The sequence below is a fragment of the Penicillium samsonianum genome (assembly GCF_028829775.1).
Source record: "Penicillium samsonianum strain IBT 33392 chromosome Unknown utg000005l_segment0_segment0, whole genome shotgun sequence".
Taxonomy (NCBI): domain Eukaryota; kingdom Fungi; phylum Ascomycota; class Eurotiomycetes; order Eurotiales; family Aspergillaceae; genus Penicillium; species Penicillium samsonianum.
Window position 1 is genome coordinate 1221775 of NW_026643263.1, and position 16544 is coordinate 1238318.

The window sequence follows — 16544 nt, forward strand, 5'->3', positions numbered from 1 at the left end:
ACGATTGCGATGGCCGATATCACTGAACTTGTTTGCATGCCTTAAGATAGCCTGGTTCGCACTTTGACCATCATAAGTTTCCAGTAGCAACAACCATTTTAATGGGCCAATAGAGGCTAGATGTTCCACGCATAGCGATGGGATTCTCATTAAAATTGTCTACAGAAATCACCATTTAACGACCAAGTAGCCATGCCTGATCTGAATTTTGCTTTCTGGTACTTTCTGAAGTCTGCCTCAATAAAGAGAAGAATATGGGACATTGATGAAAAGCGAGAGTCCGGATTGTAAAGCATATTTAGACCTCATAGCTCGTCCATGGGTAGTCATTTATTCCCGTCGGAAAATAGTCGAAGAAACGGTATAATCTGTACGCATGCAAATCCTTAGAAGATCGGATTCTAAGAATCACTTGGGACATCCGAAAAGCAATTCCCCCTACTATTCCTTGTTAGTTAGCCTGTTCTGTAAGATTGCTAATTTTCCATAGATATTTAACGAATTTGATGTCACCAATCTGGTTCCCATACAATGCTAGTCAGTTACTTTTATCAAAAGCTCTGGATATCGAAAAAGTCTTAAATTTAATAAAACCGGCGTAGAGAGGTGGTTCGCGGACTATATCCGGGTTGTCACTAACAATCGATTTTGCCACGAAGATAGCTATAGTTTTGATGATACCGGATCTCAAAATTAGCCTCCGACGAGATCAATATATCATAACTTGAAAATCAAAGAAGAAAGTATTGAATAGTTATGTTATAAACCGCGAATCTACAACAGTTGTCGAAGCAGTTTCCGCCGGTTGTTTTATTTACCACTCATTATTTTAAGTGTAAAACAAGTGTTATTACGTCTGTTCGAACCTATAAAAAAGGATAAATATATTGCCGTTACCGAGACCTGTTTTGGCTTTGGATGTTGCTTTAATGTACAGAGGGACTACAGTGTATCTTTTCGGGAGTTTTGTTGTAATCGGAGATGCATTACGCGATGTTAGTATGCTATTATTTATTTGTGCGGAACGCTAATCGGATCGTCGTTACCACAGACGTCACAGTGGGTGTCAAGATCAGCGGTGAGCACGTGTATGCGCCATTCGGATGGGGTGTATGGCCAGGAGCCTTGATGTGAACGGGAATTAAGTTTTGACGCCATGTGAAGATCGGCAGGTTCATAACCTTATCTGCTGCAGAACGCCCTAGCATTTTTATTTCCGAAGTCCTCAGGTATAAAAGAGCAGGTGGACAATCCAGAGAATTGCCATATGCTGTCATGAAATAATCCTTATTGTTTCAACCCAAATCTTCATTGAGTTCTCTACTCATTCACAAACTCTAGGACAGATATAAAGTTAAAAAATCATGTATAGAGTTCCATCGTCCAGGGGGTGTAAAGATAATATTTCAAACGAGTGGGTCAAATTACTCGATTCTGTGGATACGTTTATGGATATAACTTCCTCTGGAATCCACATATAGTACCTGAATGTGGATTAGTTCGTGAACGCCAAAACTGGTAAATGCTATGTTGCGCTGCAGATCACATTGCAAACCAATGAAAGGCTATGCTTGTGCTCGAAATACAAAGTTTACTCAGTAAAACCAAACTTGGAAGTCAAATGTTCCGTTATTTCCTCGCTAAATCTGAGCTAGCTAGCTACCATTCATGTGGGTCATTCCCGCGTTTTGGAAACATACTTAAAGTCTTGCCTTCTTCACTCTTCGAACCTCGTCTCCAGTCAATTCGGGGTCTATCCAAATCTTCATCACCATCATTCGTGATCAAACGTTATTATGCCTACATCATCTAGTCTGAACATCGGTGGACTGAGCGCCATCAAGTCAAGTCTCAAATACATGACCGAGGATGAAAACACGGCTAAAAATGCAAAGATTGAAAATTGCATCGGCTCTGTCAAAGTCCCTGTCGGTATCGCCGGTCCTCTGGCCGTCAAGGGCTCCGATGGAACGGATGGTATTTATCATGCCCCATTGGCAACAGTCGAACCCACATTAGTGGCAAGTTGCGCCCGCGGATGCAAGGTCTTCAACTCCAGCGGTGGAGTTCAGTTTAAACTCCTCCGAGACAATATGACACGAGCTCCTGTCTTTTGGTTTTCCTGTCCAGAAGACGCCGCAGCATTTTACGACGTCGTTCCTGGTCTCTTGTCTGAATTTCGAGAAATTGCAGAGTCTACCAGCAACTATGCCCGGCTTGTGAGAATCGACCCTCAAATTATTGGAAGCACTGTGCACATTCTGTTTGAATACTACACAGGAAATGCTGCCGGGCAGAATATGGTCACATTTGCGACGCAGAAGGTGTGTGATCTCTTTGCAGAGTCAAATACGGCCCTGGTGATGAAAGTCAAAAACATCACTGTTGAGGGACAGAGAGTCGCAGAGAAAAGCCTATCTTGGGGAAATATACTACACTCGCGCGGTGTTGGTGTCATGGCGTGGGGAACCGTCACCCAGCACGCTTGCCAAAGCATTCTTGGCTGTTCTACTTGGGATGCGTACCAAGTTATACAGAATACCAAAGAGGGAGGGACAAGAAATGGGCAGATTGGCTACAGCGCCAACCAAGCCAACGTTGTGGCAGCAATGTTCATTGCCTGCGGGCAAGATGCTGCGAGTGTGTCTGAATCATCCTGGAGCCACCTGACTGCTGAATTCGATCGTGAAACCGAGGAAATCACTCTCTCTACATATCTGCCGAGTCTCCCAGTTGGAACCGTTGTGGGTGGTTCTGCTTTGGAAACACAACGAGAAGCGTTGGAACTTCTGGGATGTACCGGTCCAGGGTCCAAAGGTCGCCTGGCTGGCTTGATTGCATCCTTTGCCCTTGCTCTGGATGTGAGTACAGTTGCAGCGATAACTAACAAGACTTTTGCGGCTAGTCATCGCAAATTCGCAAGATCTACTGGTGGCACACAAGCGAAGCTTTGATAACAATGTTTTAATTAGCTGAGGTTCAGTCTCATCGGCCAGGAAGGCATTGGATGTTTATTGTAAATATCTGTACCAAGCTGAATACATCATGTCTCGACTTTCCTAGGGTTGAGTTATCGTTACATTTGACATCTGATTTGAAGCATGCGTCGAATATTGTCCAAATCTGGACGGCTAGTTCACCTGAACCACGGGGAAAGTAAGCATTTATCCACTCCGCGCCACTTCAAGATTAGTAAAAACCTTCATTAAACTAGAATGATATTTGATAAAAACAAATCTCTTCCTCTCGCCAAGTTCAAGGTATCAACTGATATCGAGCACGCGTGCAGACTGTGATCAGCTGCTGCCGTCCTCGCCCCACTCTCTCGACCTACTTAGTAACAGGGCACCAGTCATAGTTTCCATCCGCGTTATTGCCCCATCATGTTGGGAAAGGGTGTAGGGGTCCACCAACTCCGAGAATAGCAAATGAAAGGATGAACATGACAGTCAGAGCAGCGCCATCAAAGGCCACCGTGACCAGGCAGGAATAATATTTGAAAATCCGCGGCTTGTAGTTCCGAAGATGGTACTGAACGTAGAACCCGGCGATGATTTGGCTGGCATTAACCTGTAAGGTATAAGAGACCCATCAGCAGCCCGAGGTACATGTCTCACCAGGGAGTGCATAGGAAAACCCCTTCCTAGTTGCCACATCTGTTATAGGACACTCTAGCATCAGAAATGATTTGATTGTTTCGTCCACCCCAATAGATTCGACTTGTAGAATGAGGGCGTGAATTGTTTGTCGAAAACCTATGCGCTGTTCATTTTCTTCGGGTTGACCTCTTTGAATGATCACTGCTTCGTCGTACTCATCGATGTTTTGTCCAGTAGATCCCTCCACGACGACGTGGATATAATATTGGGGCTGATTGTACAAGTTGACGATGTAACGAACTTTATCGACAATATGATAGTCCGATAGTCAACGCTCCTTCCCATACACGTACCTTCCCAAGTTAGGATCAGCTGCCCCTGCCTTCGTATACTTTTTCGCCCTCTTTTTCATTTCCTCTTCTTTTTCTTTTTCTTCTCTTCGAGTTTTCAGACAACACGAAGATAGTGGCCCCTTTCTTCTTTTTCTTTCTCAACCATGCAGACTGAAACTGTTATTTACATTATCTGTGCTTTCACCTTCGGACTGAACGTTGGCACATGCCTCCCCTCTGTCAAGGAGTGGCTACGCAACCCTACCCCTGGCTGTGTCCGCCGTCAGCCAGGAATGACGAGTCTGCTCTAGCCAATTCTGAGCCAACCAGGAGCGACGGTGCTGAGAACACCGTTGACACTCACTCACACTGAGTTGGAGCAGTTGATCAAGGCACACGCCCCTTCGATCTATATTGAATGGCAGGTAAGGCAGCTCGCGGGAGAAATCTCTATCGAGAGAATCGAAACCCCCGATCCTGTGCTACTATCTAGTCATTAGATAGTAGTAGGGCTGCCTTATTGACCGTTCAAAATGGGGTTGGCGATGAAGAATTGGCGCAAGGCTTGCTAGCCGGCTGAATCACTGTCTGCGGACAGTCGATATCAGTCAGTTGGCTTTTGGTTCAGTTCGATGCCCCACCCCTACACCCGGGAGGTTGGCCGAGGGAATGGTGTACGAGCTCTCCGTCTTTCGAGGCGGCTCGGGTGGTGGGGCCACCAGCAAAGGGCTCGCACTTCTTAGCAGTGCTGGTGACTAGTAACCTTCGGGTGAAGCTAAGACGAGCCCATATGTAAATAGTTCGATGTTCGTTCTATTTGTATTAATGGATAATGCATCCTGTTTCATGATGATTGGGTACATCTCTAAAATATGAAACTTCCAAAACGAGAAAAAAAGTGTCAGGAGGTCTGCCGTGAAGTAAGTAGATGAATCACGATGTATGTAGGAATAAAAACACATGGGGGATGCTCGAGCCACACAGACTCAACATATCTCACGAGTACTGCTCTACATTGGGAGAATGGGCCCGTAATCTCCTGAAGGGATACAGCGTTGAATACTCTAAAAAATGAAGAATTCCCAACGAAGATGACCCCCTGTATCGAGGAAGCTGCTATACTTGCAAATCGGGTTTCCAGCAAAGACTGTATCGGTGCATTGCTTTAGGGCTTGCAGCTGAGTTGAGCGTGTCACTCGGCCGATGAGTGACCATCTTGACGGTTGTGGAACTGGCAAGAGAGAGATAAACGGAGACCTTTTACCCTGTTTATTAGTCGTACTGGGACTAAAACCAAGGGACTTATCAACAGTATCCATGTGCTACTCCTCGGAGATTAAGTGGGAGAACGAATTGAGGGGAACGGACTTCGAGGACTCTCAATAGAAAGTCCCTCGGCCGCCGAGCCGGTGATGAGTAGCGAGATTATTGACACTAACGACGGCAAGGAAATGGTAGTACTAGGAGAAGCTCCAAATAGCAGGGGTGACACCTGCGTCGGTGAAACCGGAAGTAAGCGTCATGCCACTTTTGAACGAGCCTTCGATTGTATCTAGTGCGAAGCAATTGGGGAACTGTGCGTAGCCCTTGTTGAAAGAGTTGTTTGTGAAAGTGTTATGGAGGCTTTGGTCCGCGGCATAAGCGCTGGCTGCGACGTCAATGTATGACTTGAGTGGGCCGTCGACGGCGAGGTTGCGGGATAGAGTATCTGCGCGAGACTGGCCCCCTTTTTGAGGAAGTATCGACTGCGTGTGGCTTAACAGTTGTTGGCTGGATGTACTCGCCGGTGAGTAGCTCGAGAGGCTGAGCGTCACCCATGCCGACGGTTCACTTGAGCCTGGCGCACCACGAGAGAAGATCAGCCTTGTGGATGTGGTAGGGACGAGCTTTGAAAGGGCTGGCGAGGCGAGGCCGGAAGTGGAGGGCATCCTAGAAATGGAATGGTAAGAAAACGAGGAAGGCAAATGACTGAAAATTGTTCAGCGGGATGTCCATGACTCGGCGAGTGTAGGACGTTGCTACTCTAAGGTTGATCTCTGTTCCTCTCGCTCTTTCTCCAGCTTATTTCAGTCCATGGTCTCATTTCCATTCATTTTCTCTATATACATTCTAGTTTACCTGGGCAGGTTAGTGCGGTCGCATCCTACTCACACTATCTATAATTCTCCCATCACCCAATCGCGTACAGTCCATGTTCCTCTCCCAGACCGATGTAAACCGACGGGATATTACGACACAGTACAGTCATAATGAGGTAGCTTTCTTGTTAATGCCTTAAAAGATGATTTCTTGCCAGTTCTATAAACCACATTATCCTCAAGCTTTATATCAGCCGAGCTCTTCTCTAAAAACAAAGATGTTCGAGTTTAATGATAGCGCCCTCGAACATGGCCGGCAGGATATCGAAGGATTATCTCCTTCGGTCAAAGCATATCGCTACAGTGGTATGGACGATTTCTGCAGGATCATCTCACTTGAGCATGATCGTCTCTATCGTTCTTTCCGCATTGGACGAAAGGCAAAAGCGCGGGCAAGTGGTGCAAGTTGGGAAGGGCGGAAAGACCATTCGATCACGCTGCCACAGGCGGAAGACACCCTTCAATTCGGCTCGGCGCAAAAGCCAATGCCCATTCGCACTTTCCACGGCAGTAGCCTTGTAGATGACTGTAATCGTCAGAATATCCCTGGTGAGAGAGACAACACTAAGGATACGCCAGACGAAGATTATAGCCTCGAGAAAGAAGACCACAGCGAACACCTTATCTTCTATATTGAACCTACGACTTTCGAGCACGACTTCATCAACTCGGATCCTCCTGTTCGTACCAATACATTCTTCAATCCGAAAACAAAGATCCTTATCGTCAAAATGCTCGGCCCGGCGCACGAACAAGCCGCGATGGCTTTCAACGACATGCTTATACTGGCCCTTGAGCCAATGGGCCTGCATAAAGCAATTCACTCATGGGGAAAAACAGTGATGCTTGCCATAGATGGCACAAGGAAGCAGGCAGATGGGGGTGGGGTCCACGAAGACCCCTCCCCAACGCTCCTAAGAGACCCACGGCTATTTTGGAGGTCGCCAATTCGGAGACTTACGCCAAGCTCCGCCGTGATGCTCAGTACTGGATAGATCCAGAAACACAGGATGCCAATGTGGGTATCGGAGTTAATCTCCATACAAAAAGGCCCGAAATCACGATCGACCAGTGGGAATGGAGCTCCCAAACCTCCCACCCTATCAACAGGGCTCACTTAACCATCGGTAGGAAATCCGATGGTGCACTCTACTTTGATCCCCATCATCCTCTACCTCAGCTCGTGATCCCTTTTGAATCTCTTTTTCGACGCCCCGCACAAATCAACAGAGAACGTGATATAGTCATTGGGACACAAGAACTCGTCGAGTTCGCATCCATGGTGTGGGAGGTGCAATTCGAACAAGATCAAAAATGAAACACTTCTTGTTTCACTGTATAGCGGGTGGTTTTTTTTCTTCTTTTCCTGTCAATTTCAATTTCGTATTGCTATTCATCGGTACTAGTTAGGGTACGGCAGTATATGCTGTTTATGGATAACAATCCACCTTTTTTCACCGACAGAAATGAGTTGAAAGGGCTTATTCCACTATATTAAAATCACCATAATTAGCTCTGAGAAGATTCGTAGAGGCACAGTGGAAATAAGTTCAGACTGAGCGGCTCATTCATCCTTACGTAGGCCCATGCTCATGCTTAATGTTCTCTAACCTTTAAAAAAGCTGGTTGTTGGCCTCGATTAGGCCTTGGGCTATGTATGTAGCACCCTAACCGAGAAATATATAATAGATGTAAACCTCGCCCCAATTTCCAGAGACTTTCCCTCGCTACAAGCCTTAATTGGCTACGTTTACCCATGACACCAATTGCACTAACAAATTCCACTTGAACAACTACCTACATATTTCGACATCTATGTTGTTTATTTCACTATTCGTTCCTCCATTGTTAGCCTTCCCTTCGCCTAACCGCTTTTGTGTAAGAGTACGGTTGGAAGACTTTAGTGGTAAGCAATCATCACGCAGCCCTGGAGTATAGTTATGTTCTCTGTCGAGGCTATCACCATCGATCCTACCTGATGCCCTCAAATTAACCAAGGTGGTGTAATGATAGCACGCCTGCGTTGCCGATCCTCGTATGGGGAGCCCTTCCGGGCCCAGCAGTGATCCAGGTTCGTCCTGGCCTTGGCCGTTGTCCTTTCTTTCTCTCTCTCGCTTTTTATAACTATCTCAGCCCCTCTAGACCCATACAACCTCGTTTCTAAGGATAGTTTATAATGACAATTATATCTACGATCTATATATATTTCATTAGATATTTTCACCTATAATGCCTAGTGATGGACACCACGGCATATTCCATTTTTCGGTCACCGTGCTCTAGCTAGGAATAGAGATAGGTAATTAAGCACCTCTAGAAATAGAGACAGTGCGGTAATCAAGGGCCATCAAAAAGTAGATAGATCAATAATCAGTGTTATGGGGAACATATACTACCCAGGGGTAGACTAGAAGCCTACATATGTAGGTGATCAATATTAGGTACAACAGTAGAGTGATTCTCACCCTATCTATAGCCCGCTCACCCTCCCATCCCATCCCATCACTCAGTCACTCACTACCACCCAGCCTCTTGTATCCTATAATCCTTTTCCAAACATAACCTGATACATACGACCATAGGGTGTGGAAAACAGGGCTTCCCGTCCGCTCAGCCGTACTTAAGCCACACGCCGGTGAGTTAGTAGTTGGGTGGGTGACCACCAGCGAATCCTCACTGTTGTATGTTTTTTTTTGCTGTTTTTATCTAGATATAGATAAACGCTCTAGAATTGCTGGGTTATTTTTATGCATGCAGGTGTATCTTCAAATGGAAGTCGTATGCAATATTGACTTGGACCATATCCACTACTGCCACTCTGTACCTCTCCATATCCCACCTTAGCCTATGCAGTGGCGCTGTGGCTCCATTACTGCTCATATGCATGATCCGCCTGGAGACCTATAGATCATGGTAGTCTGTTGGACCATACAGCAGCCAAGGCCATAGTTCTGTTGGGTTCCAGATACAGTCAGGCCATCGTTTGTCGCTACAGAATATTCTGCCGTTGCGTCAGAGAAGACCAGATCCCCTGTGGCCACCTATGTGGCGGAAATTTCATTGACGAATAGTAATTTGAAAGAATCCTTAGAATCCTTACAATCTAGAAAATGGGATTGAATAAACGTGGTCCATCACGGTAGAGTTTGCTCTTTCGCCTCCTTCAAATACGTGCTCGGATTTTATGCGGGGCGAATGAATTTTGCCTCTCACCGCCACGAAGGCCCTATATCTCCTCAGATGCCCCGCATCTTTTAATTCTCTTCATCAACACCTCGTGACTCCCACTTTCTTTCAAAATGTCTAAGATCTACGTCGGGTATGTCAAAAACCATCCAATTTAGACGATGAATGAACGCTTTATACTGACAATCTTCCTAGAAACCTTTCATGGCACACCACCACTGAGTCGCTCAGCGCGGCTTTCAGCCAGTACGGCAACATTGTCGACTCTGTACGTGAAAATTCCAAAAATGTCACATTTTCGCTTGGAACAAAGACACTAATCTTTTCATCTCTTCTAGATCGTCATGACTGACCGTGAGACTGGTCGCTCCCGTGGATTCGGCTTCGTCACCTTCTCTTCCGAGGAGGAGGCCAACGCCGCCATCGATGCTCTTAACGAGCAGGAGTATGTTTTCACCCCTCCCTACCGAATACCACAAACACAATTGCTGACCCTAATCTAGCCTTGATGGTCGTCGCATCCGCGTCAACCTCGCCAACGCCCGCCCCAGCGGTGGCGGTGGCTTCGGTGGTGGTGCTGGCGGCGGTGCCGGCGGTGGCCGCTGGTAAACGTGATCAGTGACATGGAAAAGTGCGCGATGGTTATGCAGAACGAGAAAAACGTGAGATATTGACGCTTAGCGTTGGTGACGGTGCTTTGTGCGCCCCTGAGAAATCAGTCACAAGGCAGTTACTAGAGTTACTCAAGAAGTAGATAGTATTTCCCTCGGTGTTTCATATACCACAAGGACATTTGGAATTTCATTTCGGAGCCGATCGATTCGTGCACTGATTTACACACCATTTTGGTTTTTATTTTTTTTTCTGCTGTAAATTTTTTAAAATTTTGTGTGCCCAACTTGACGCAAAGCTGCCATGAGGCTGGATTTGTATTAAATTATTGGTCGCAATGTAGCATCTTGTACATATATCACAAGTGGTGTCACCCAACCTAGCAATTGTAAATAGAATATTGGTGGTGGGAATGCACATTGTTGTGTGTCCTCTTGCGCACAAAAATCTCTGCTCCGCTCTGAAAATTTCGTCAGGGCATGACATGTTAATATCGTTGACTTCCTTGAAGCTTGTCCACTCAACTAAACCTTCGCTGTTTGATATATGAGGTCTTCTTCATATCCAGTCCATAGCCAGTGCTTTCTATCGTAAAATGAGGCTCAAATGAAGCCACAATATGAGAAAAATATGTATTTTTGACATGCCACCATGGTCCTTCGAAGGCCTATTGCGCGAACCCTTTCTCCTGATCCTCTCCCACAACTTTCAGCCTCATATAAACATAGAATAAAGCCCTGTTGCACTGACTAAAAATAGTATCTTGAACATTACCGACGTCATTGGCCAATTGCTCCCAAAAAAGGATGCCCCGCGGCTCAGCCACATGGACCCACCGCCACATTGTCCTTCACTTTATCAACATCAACACCTTCTACTTTGTATTATACGCAGCACACACCTCACAACATACCAATCCGCAAACATGGCACCCCACGAAGGCCTCGTCCACCCAAAAGAATACGACATCAAAGACAGCAACGTGGAGCTAATCGGCAGCGACCTCGACCACCGCGTGAAGTACAACTCGGCCCTCACCGAGCCCGCCTGGCAAAACATCGGCCAAGAGCCCGGCCTCACGATCTGGCGCATCGAAAACTTCCAAGTAATCCCCTGGCCGAAAGAAAAGACCGGCCAATTCTACGACGGCGACAGCTTCATCGTGCTACACACCTACAAAGTCGGCGACGACAAGCTCGGCCACGACATCTTCTTCTGGCTCGGCAGCAAAACAACCCAGGACGAAGCCGGCGTCGCAGCTTACAAGACCGTCGAGCTGGACGAGTTTCTGCACGGCGCCGCAACACAACACCGCGAGGTCCAGCAACACCCCTCGGACGAGTTCCTTGCGTTGTTCCGAAACTACGCGATCCGGTCTGGGGGTGTGCGCTCGGGCTTCACGCATGTTGAGCCCGAGGCGCGGGAGGAGGTGCTTACACTACTGCGTGTTTTCAAACATCCCGGTATTGCGCGTCTTGACTCGCTGATCGTGCATGAGGTCGAGCCTACGTGGAAGAGTCTTGATGAGAATGATGTCTTTGTTTTGGATAAGGGGAATAAGATTTGGGTTTGGCAGGGGAAGAAGTGTAGCCCGATGGAGAAGGCTAAGGCGGCGCAGGTGGTTAATGATATGACACAGGCGAAGCATGTTGATGTTGAGGTTCTGTCACAACTTGAGTCCAGGTCGAAGATCTTCGTTGACTTGCTAGGTGGGAGGGATGCCGCCCCGTCTACCCTGGAAGCGCCTAGACCTGGGCGGTTTGCGAAGAAGGGTGTTGATGAGAGTGCTCGCTCGCGCAAGCTTTTCAGACTCAGCGATGCGTCTGGAAACTTGTCCTTTGATCTTGTTAAGGATGGAGGCCCGGTTGATCGGTCCGACTTGGATGGTAACGATGTCTTCCTTTATGATTCTGGGAACAGACTCTGGGTTTGGCAGGGGTCTGGAGCTAGTGCGAGTGAGAAGGCGATGTGGCTCAAGGTTGCCCAATTCTATGTTCGGAAGATTCAGGAGAGCCAAGAATCTTCTGAGGCGTATCTCACGCCGATTTCGAAGGTTGCGCAAGGCCATGAGAGCCCTGCATTCTTGAAGGCTTTGGAGGTCTAAACTTGTATAAATAACATTACTGCGACATATAAATGAAATAAATGAAATAAATGAAATAATTGACATCATCATCTTACAAGTAGTCCATTTTGCACCTAAGGATCTAATAGCTATGTTTATTATCTCAGATCAAACCGGTATCATTGCTCCCCTTATCCAAAGCATCGGCTTGTTTCCGCAGCACATGAGCCCGGAATCTCCTAAAAGCAGTTTCAATTCTCTTCTTGCTCTCCGGATCCGCATTGATACTGCTTGTCCCTCTCGCCATACCACCAGCAAAGCCTACACAACGAAAAGGTTAGCACAGTTGTCCCATCACCCAACAATCACAACGTAAAATATAATCTTACCAAGCTCTCCCCCCCAAAAACAACCCACCGGCCGTCGCAAAGAAATAAGTCGCAACATCACCCAAAGTAGTGGGCTTCAACAGCGGCGTAAGGTCCGGAATAGACTCTAAACACACAAATTAACCACACCATTCTTTTTCCCTAAATACCTCTAGGGTCACAAAGAAATAACATACCAGTCCTCCCATCTTCAAAAATAACCTTCGTAGGCCTCTCCTGCGCGCGAATGGCAGAGAAGAACGCCTTGCGCGTACTGCGCAGTCGGATTGCGGCTAGAAGACCAAGACTCACACCGACCGCAGAGCCAACTGTTGTCCACAGGGAGATTGAAGATGCGGCTGCATTGAGCTTGTCACGGTCTCCGGAGTTGAGGTCATGTTGGAGGTGCTCGTCGGCGAGCTTGGCTAGCTCGTCGGAGCGGCGTTGGCGGAGGATGGCGAAGGATTCGGACATTTTGGATTGTGATGGTTCAAAGAAGATTGAGGGTTTTAGAGACCTATAACAAGGAGGTTGTCAAGAAGTAAACAGGTGTAGCAGAGCTTGGAATACCCAGGTCTTGGAGCTTCCAGGTAGCTCATGTGGTGACGTCATGGTGTGTCCCAGCTCGGAAACCAGCTTGGAACTTCAATTTATTTGGAGAAAGGAGAGAACTTTTATTGGAATTCAACTCCGCCGCTCCAGTAGTACTCAGCGCCACAACCCTCCATCAAAGGGTTAACCCACATTTGGATGCCCCGGGGTTGACCCATTGTTGTCACTCACATCTCGGCCTCTGGAAGTCAGAATATATACAAGTGCGTTGGCACACGCATTTTATGTAAAAAAATCCGACTTGAGCTAGACATGAAGTTCATGTGCGATTAACGCGACTAGATACATATTCATGCAAGAACAGTTACACACCTAACCAACCAGGACCCTTTCCCCAGCTGACGTCAGATTCGGCCACAACCTTCGATATATCTAGAAGCCCTGCACATCCATCCCCCTAAACCAAGAAGCCAACCATCCCACGAACCGCAAATTATCCACCCCCACAGAAACCAGAAACCCCCAAGATGGTCCGCTTCCTCAGCGACAAGCGCGTAGCCCCAACCCCAAACTCCAACCCCGAATCCAAACAAAAGCTCCTCGTAATCGGCGCCGGTCTTCCCCGCACAGCAACATCCTCTCTCCAAGCTGCGCTAGAAGAACTAAACCTAACACCATGCCTCCACATGGCACAAATAATCCCACACACCTCCCGACAAGAACTCCTCATCGCAGCCACACACTCCAAAGACACGGCCACGCGGCAAAAACAAATCCACACGCTAATCTCCGGCTACGCCGCAGTATGCGATATGCCAGCTATATTCTTCCTCTCTGATTTGATGGACATGTAACCCGACGCACGGGTGATCCTGACGACACGGCCTAGCGCGGAGACGTGGGCAGAGAGTTCTCGTGAGAGTCTGGGGTTCTTTTTCACGAGGTGGTTTGCGGTTCTTGGGTTTCTTTGGGGGACGGAGAGGTTGTGGTTTAGGCTTAATATGAGGATTCTAGAGTGGTGTGGGGAGAGGTTTGGGGAGGAGGATATCTTTTCTGCGGATATTTATGATAGGTATAATGATTTTGTGAGGGGTGTTGTTAGAGAGCGTGGGAGGGAGGTTTTGGAGTTTAAGGCTGAGGATGGGTGGGGGCCGCTTTGTGCTTTTCTTGGGAGGGATGTTCCTGCGGTTGCTTTTCCGAGGGTTAATGAGAGGAAGACTTTTGCTTTTATTAAATGGGTTTTGGTTGTGAAGGGCGTGGTTAGTTGGATGGCGCTTGGGGGGTTGGTTTGGTTGGGGTTGAGGTATGGCATGGCCTTGTTTGTATACCTAGGTACCTACCTAGGTGGCATTTAGTATGACTGTTGGGGTTTGGGATAAGATGGTTTAGTAAGTTTTGAATTGTTTTTGATTATTTTTGATGTTTTGTTCTTAAGGTTCCCGTCATATACAAGAGAAACCAATGCACACTGGATAGAGTTAGTCTTGCCCAAGACGTACAAGGGAGAAACAGGGAACGTACTCATAATCATCTGGAATGCAACAGCCCAGATATGCCACTGCCGGGACCGAGACGACCCGTTACTAATTTTCGTAGGCTGGGGCGGGGCCGTGTATGCAGGCAGACTCGGATCACCAGTGCTATCATCGAGTTCCTTTTCCCGCGCCTTGCTGATAGTACCACTACTTATAGAGGTGGACTCTGGCGCGCTGAGGAAGCCTTCTTTCTCGGCTTGTTGAATGGCCGCCCACCACACCGATGCCATTTCCTCGTAGCCAGCGTCTGTCGGATGAATCTTATCCACGAGTTGCTTCCACTTAATGAAGGTGCTCATATCAGCTACGACGAGCCTTTCCTTTCGCGCTCGGCGTTTCGCTGCAAGTTCCAGGTATTGCGTGCTGATGTCTGTGGCCAATTGGGGTTTCTTTCCATTGTATGTGAGGGTTGATAGGATGATGGTTGTGTTGGGGATGTTGTCGAAGAGGTATGTTAGGAGAGAGTCCATCCGCTTTCCTGCGGTCTTTATTTTGTAATCTTGAAGAGCATCGTTTGTACCAGCACTGTGGCGGATATGTTAGCATGCGAAGAGGAGATGTTTGTACCAGCACTTGGAGACCCACTTGAGAAGGATTAGATTAGGTTGTTGTGGGATGATCTGCTTGGCATGAGATGCTATTTGATCAATTCTCCAGCCTATGTGCCCATCGTGGTCCTAGGAAGAGTCAAAATATATTCTTTTAAAAACAAGACAAAGCATAATAACAGCCGGGTAACTTACATTATCATGCATGGTACCATTCTTCATGGTGCCAATCATGTCAACCTCCCACCCAGCATAGCGCAATTGCTGTCGAAGCCATTTCCGATATCCATTTCCATCTTTCGATTTATACCCCATGGTAATAGAAGCACCGAGCGGCAGAATTCGAAGCGGAAACGGTTTTGTGTCACGGGCCTGAAGCGCAGAGACATCGGAGTCCGAAGACACAAGATTATCAGGAGAAATGGCAGGTGATGCCGATACCAATGTCAGCCATATTAGGCAAGCCTGGACAACCCAGAGAATGGGCGTCGACTGCCTCATGGTGACTGGTAACTGTGTAGAGGGAGTTTTGCAGGAACATCAACCGGGAATCCCCATTTTCTTATATTTACCCGACCAAATTTTAACGTCAGATCCGAGCTATTAGATGTGCTTTCTAAGCGTCTTGATTTGCCAGTAGGTTTTGCCTGAGCTAATTTAGGTCCACTGGGGGGTGGCTGGGCACATTCAGGGGGCGATCTCACTATCTAAGCCTCACACTGATAAGCCAAAACCTACTAACCTTGGAAGTACCCCTGGCGATCTCTGAGACGAGTCAATTGTTCGACGTTCAGTCGCTAGCGCTGACTTGTAATTAACTTCATTAAAAGGCTTGAATTAGGCAGATATGTTGTAGGCAGATGTTATTGGAGGCTGATGACACATAAATACTAATCCCGTTTGGGCATAGCCTAGGAAACCATCAACGTTTTCCCTCTGAAACCTTTTTCAGGGTCCTCCCAAGGTTTTTTCCCACATGTTTCCACGTTGCGATTGCCATAATTTCCACATTTGCCGCGCATGCCAATCCAATCCCCCGACACGCCAACGTGGTTAAACCTTATCAACCACCCCCTACATATATGTATCCTTCGATTGCATCCATGGATGTCTACTCCGTAGAAGCCAAGGCTTTATGTCCTTAAGGGCTCGTATAGTCCTTCCTCTCGCGAATCAACACTAACGGCTCATTCCGGTTATCCGCTTGGGCGCCCGTGGAAATTGCACCTGCTGCACCAGGGCCTCGACCCATGACACAAATTGATCCAAGCGAAGCCGGATATAGCCCATTCTCCGGTGGCTCAGGCGTACTTCGTGCATGTCGTCGGGTATTATTGCTGCACAAATCTGTAGCGCGAGGGTATTCAACGCATGTCTCATACCATGGGGGATAAGATGCGCCCCATGCGCCCCATGCGACCCATCGCTTAGGGGAGTTGAAGGGCTTGTCATAAGAGTCTTCGCCTACCTAGGAGGCACGGAGGCTCAAACAAAGGAAGCGGGGGCTAATTTCTCCGAAAAGAATCATAGAGTAGTGCCCGTGAAATACTACCCAAACGATCTTGGCAGTGTTTTTGGATGCTTCAGTCAGATGATCCATTTACACGGA

General features: G+C 47.4%; 8 protein-coding genes across 8 annotated transcripts; 5 read left to right on the top strand and 3 right to left on the bottom strand.

Annotated features, from left to right (window-relative positions):
• Positions 1–1796: 1796 nt before the first annotated feature.
• Positions 1797–2954, top strand: N7471_009380 (hydroxymethylglutaryl-coenzyme A reductase family protein; the record flags this gene model as incomplete). The annotated part of the gene is made up of 1 exon (XM_057282099.1): positions 1797–2954. The coding sequence occupies one exon, from the start codon at positions 1797–1799 to the stop codon at positions 2952–2954; it is 1158 nt and encodes a 385-aa protein (XP_057132982.1).
• Positions 2955–5391: 2437 nt separating this feature from the next.
• Positions 5392–5859, bottom strand: N7471_009381 (uncharacterized protein; the record flags this gene model as incomplete). Its single annotated transcript, XM_057282100.1, has 1 exon — positions 5392–5859. One exon carries the CDS (start codon positions 5857–5859, stop codon positions 5392–5394), a length of 468 nt encoding a protein of 155 aa, XP_057132983.1.
• Positions 5860–6287: 428 nt separating this feature from the next.
• N7471_009382 (uncharacterized protein) lies at positions 6288–7064 on the top strand (the record flags this gene model as incomplete). Its single annotated transcript, XM_057282101.1, has 1 exon — positions 6288–7064. One exon carries the CDS (start codon positions 6288–6290, stop codon positions 7062–7064), a length of 777 nt encoding a protein of 258 aa, XP_057132984.1.
• A 2304-nt stretch (positions 7065–9368) lies between these two features.
• Positions 9369–9864, top strand: N7471_009383 (RNA recognition motif domain-containing protein; the record flags this gene model as incomplete). Its single annotated transcript, XM_057282102.1, has 4 exons — positions 9369–9388; positions 9451–9523; positions 9594–9700; positions 9759–9864. 4 exons carry the CDS (start codon positions 9369–9371, stop codon positions 9862–9864), a joined length of 306 nt encoding a protein of 101 aa, XP_057132985.1.
• A 928-nt stretch (positions 9865–10792) lies between these two features.
• N7471_009384 (gelsolin/scinderin family protein) lies at positions 10793–11971 on the top strand (the record flags this gene model as incomplete). The annotated part of the gene is made up of 1 exon (XM_057282103.1): positions 10793–11971. The coding sequence occupies one exon, from the start codon at positions 10793–10795 to the stop codon at positions 11969–11971; it is 1179 nt and encodes a 392-aa protein (XP_057132986.1).
• Positions 11972–12095: 124 nt separating this feature from the next.
• N7471_009385 (uncharacterized protein) lies at positions 12096–12774 on the bottom strand (the record flags this gene model as incomplete). The annotated part of the gene is made up of 3 exons (XM_057282104.1): positions 12096–12253; positions 12350–12427; positions 12498–12774. 3 exons carry the CDS (start codon positions 12772–12774, stop codon positions 12096–12098), a joined length of 513 nt encoding a protein of 170 aa, XP_057132987.1.
• Positions 12775–13379: 605 nt separating this feature from the next.
• N7471_009386 (uncharacterized protein) lies at positions 13380–13706 on the top strand (the record flags this gene model as incomplete). The annotated part of the gene is made up of 1 exon (XM_057282105.1): positions 13380–13706. One exon carries the CDS (start codon positions 13380–13382, stop codon positions 13704–13706), a length of 327 nt encoding a protein of 108 aa, XP_057132988.1.
• Positions 13707–14294: 588 nt separating this feature from the next.
• On the bottom strand, positions 14295–15436 carry N7471_009387 (SGNH/GDSL hydrolase family protein; the record flags this gene model as incomplete). Its single annotated transcript, XM_057282106.1, has 4 exons — positions 14295–14320; positions 14374–14912; positions 14973–15064; positions 15131–15436. The coding sequence occupies 4 exons, from the start codon at positions 15434–15436 to the stop codon at positions 14295–14297; spliced, it is 963 nt and encodes a 320-aa protein (XP_057132989.1).
• Between the last annotated feature and the right edge of the window lie 1108 nt (positions 15437–16544).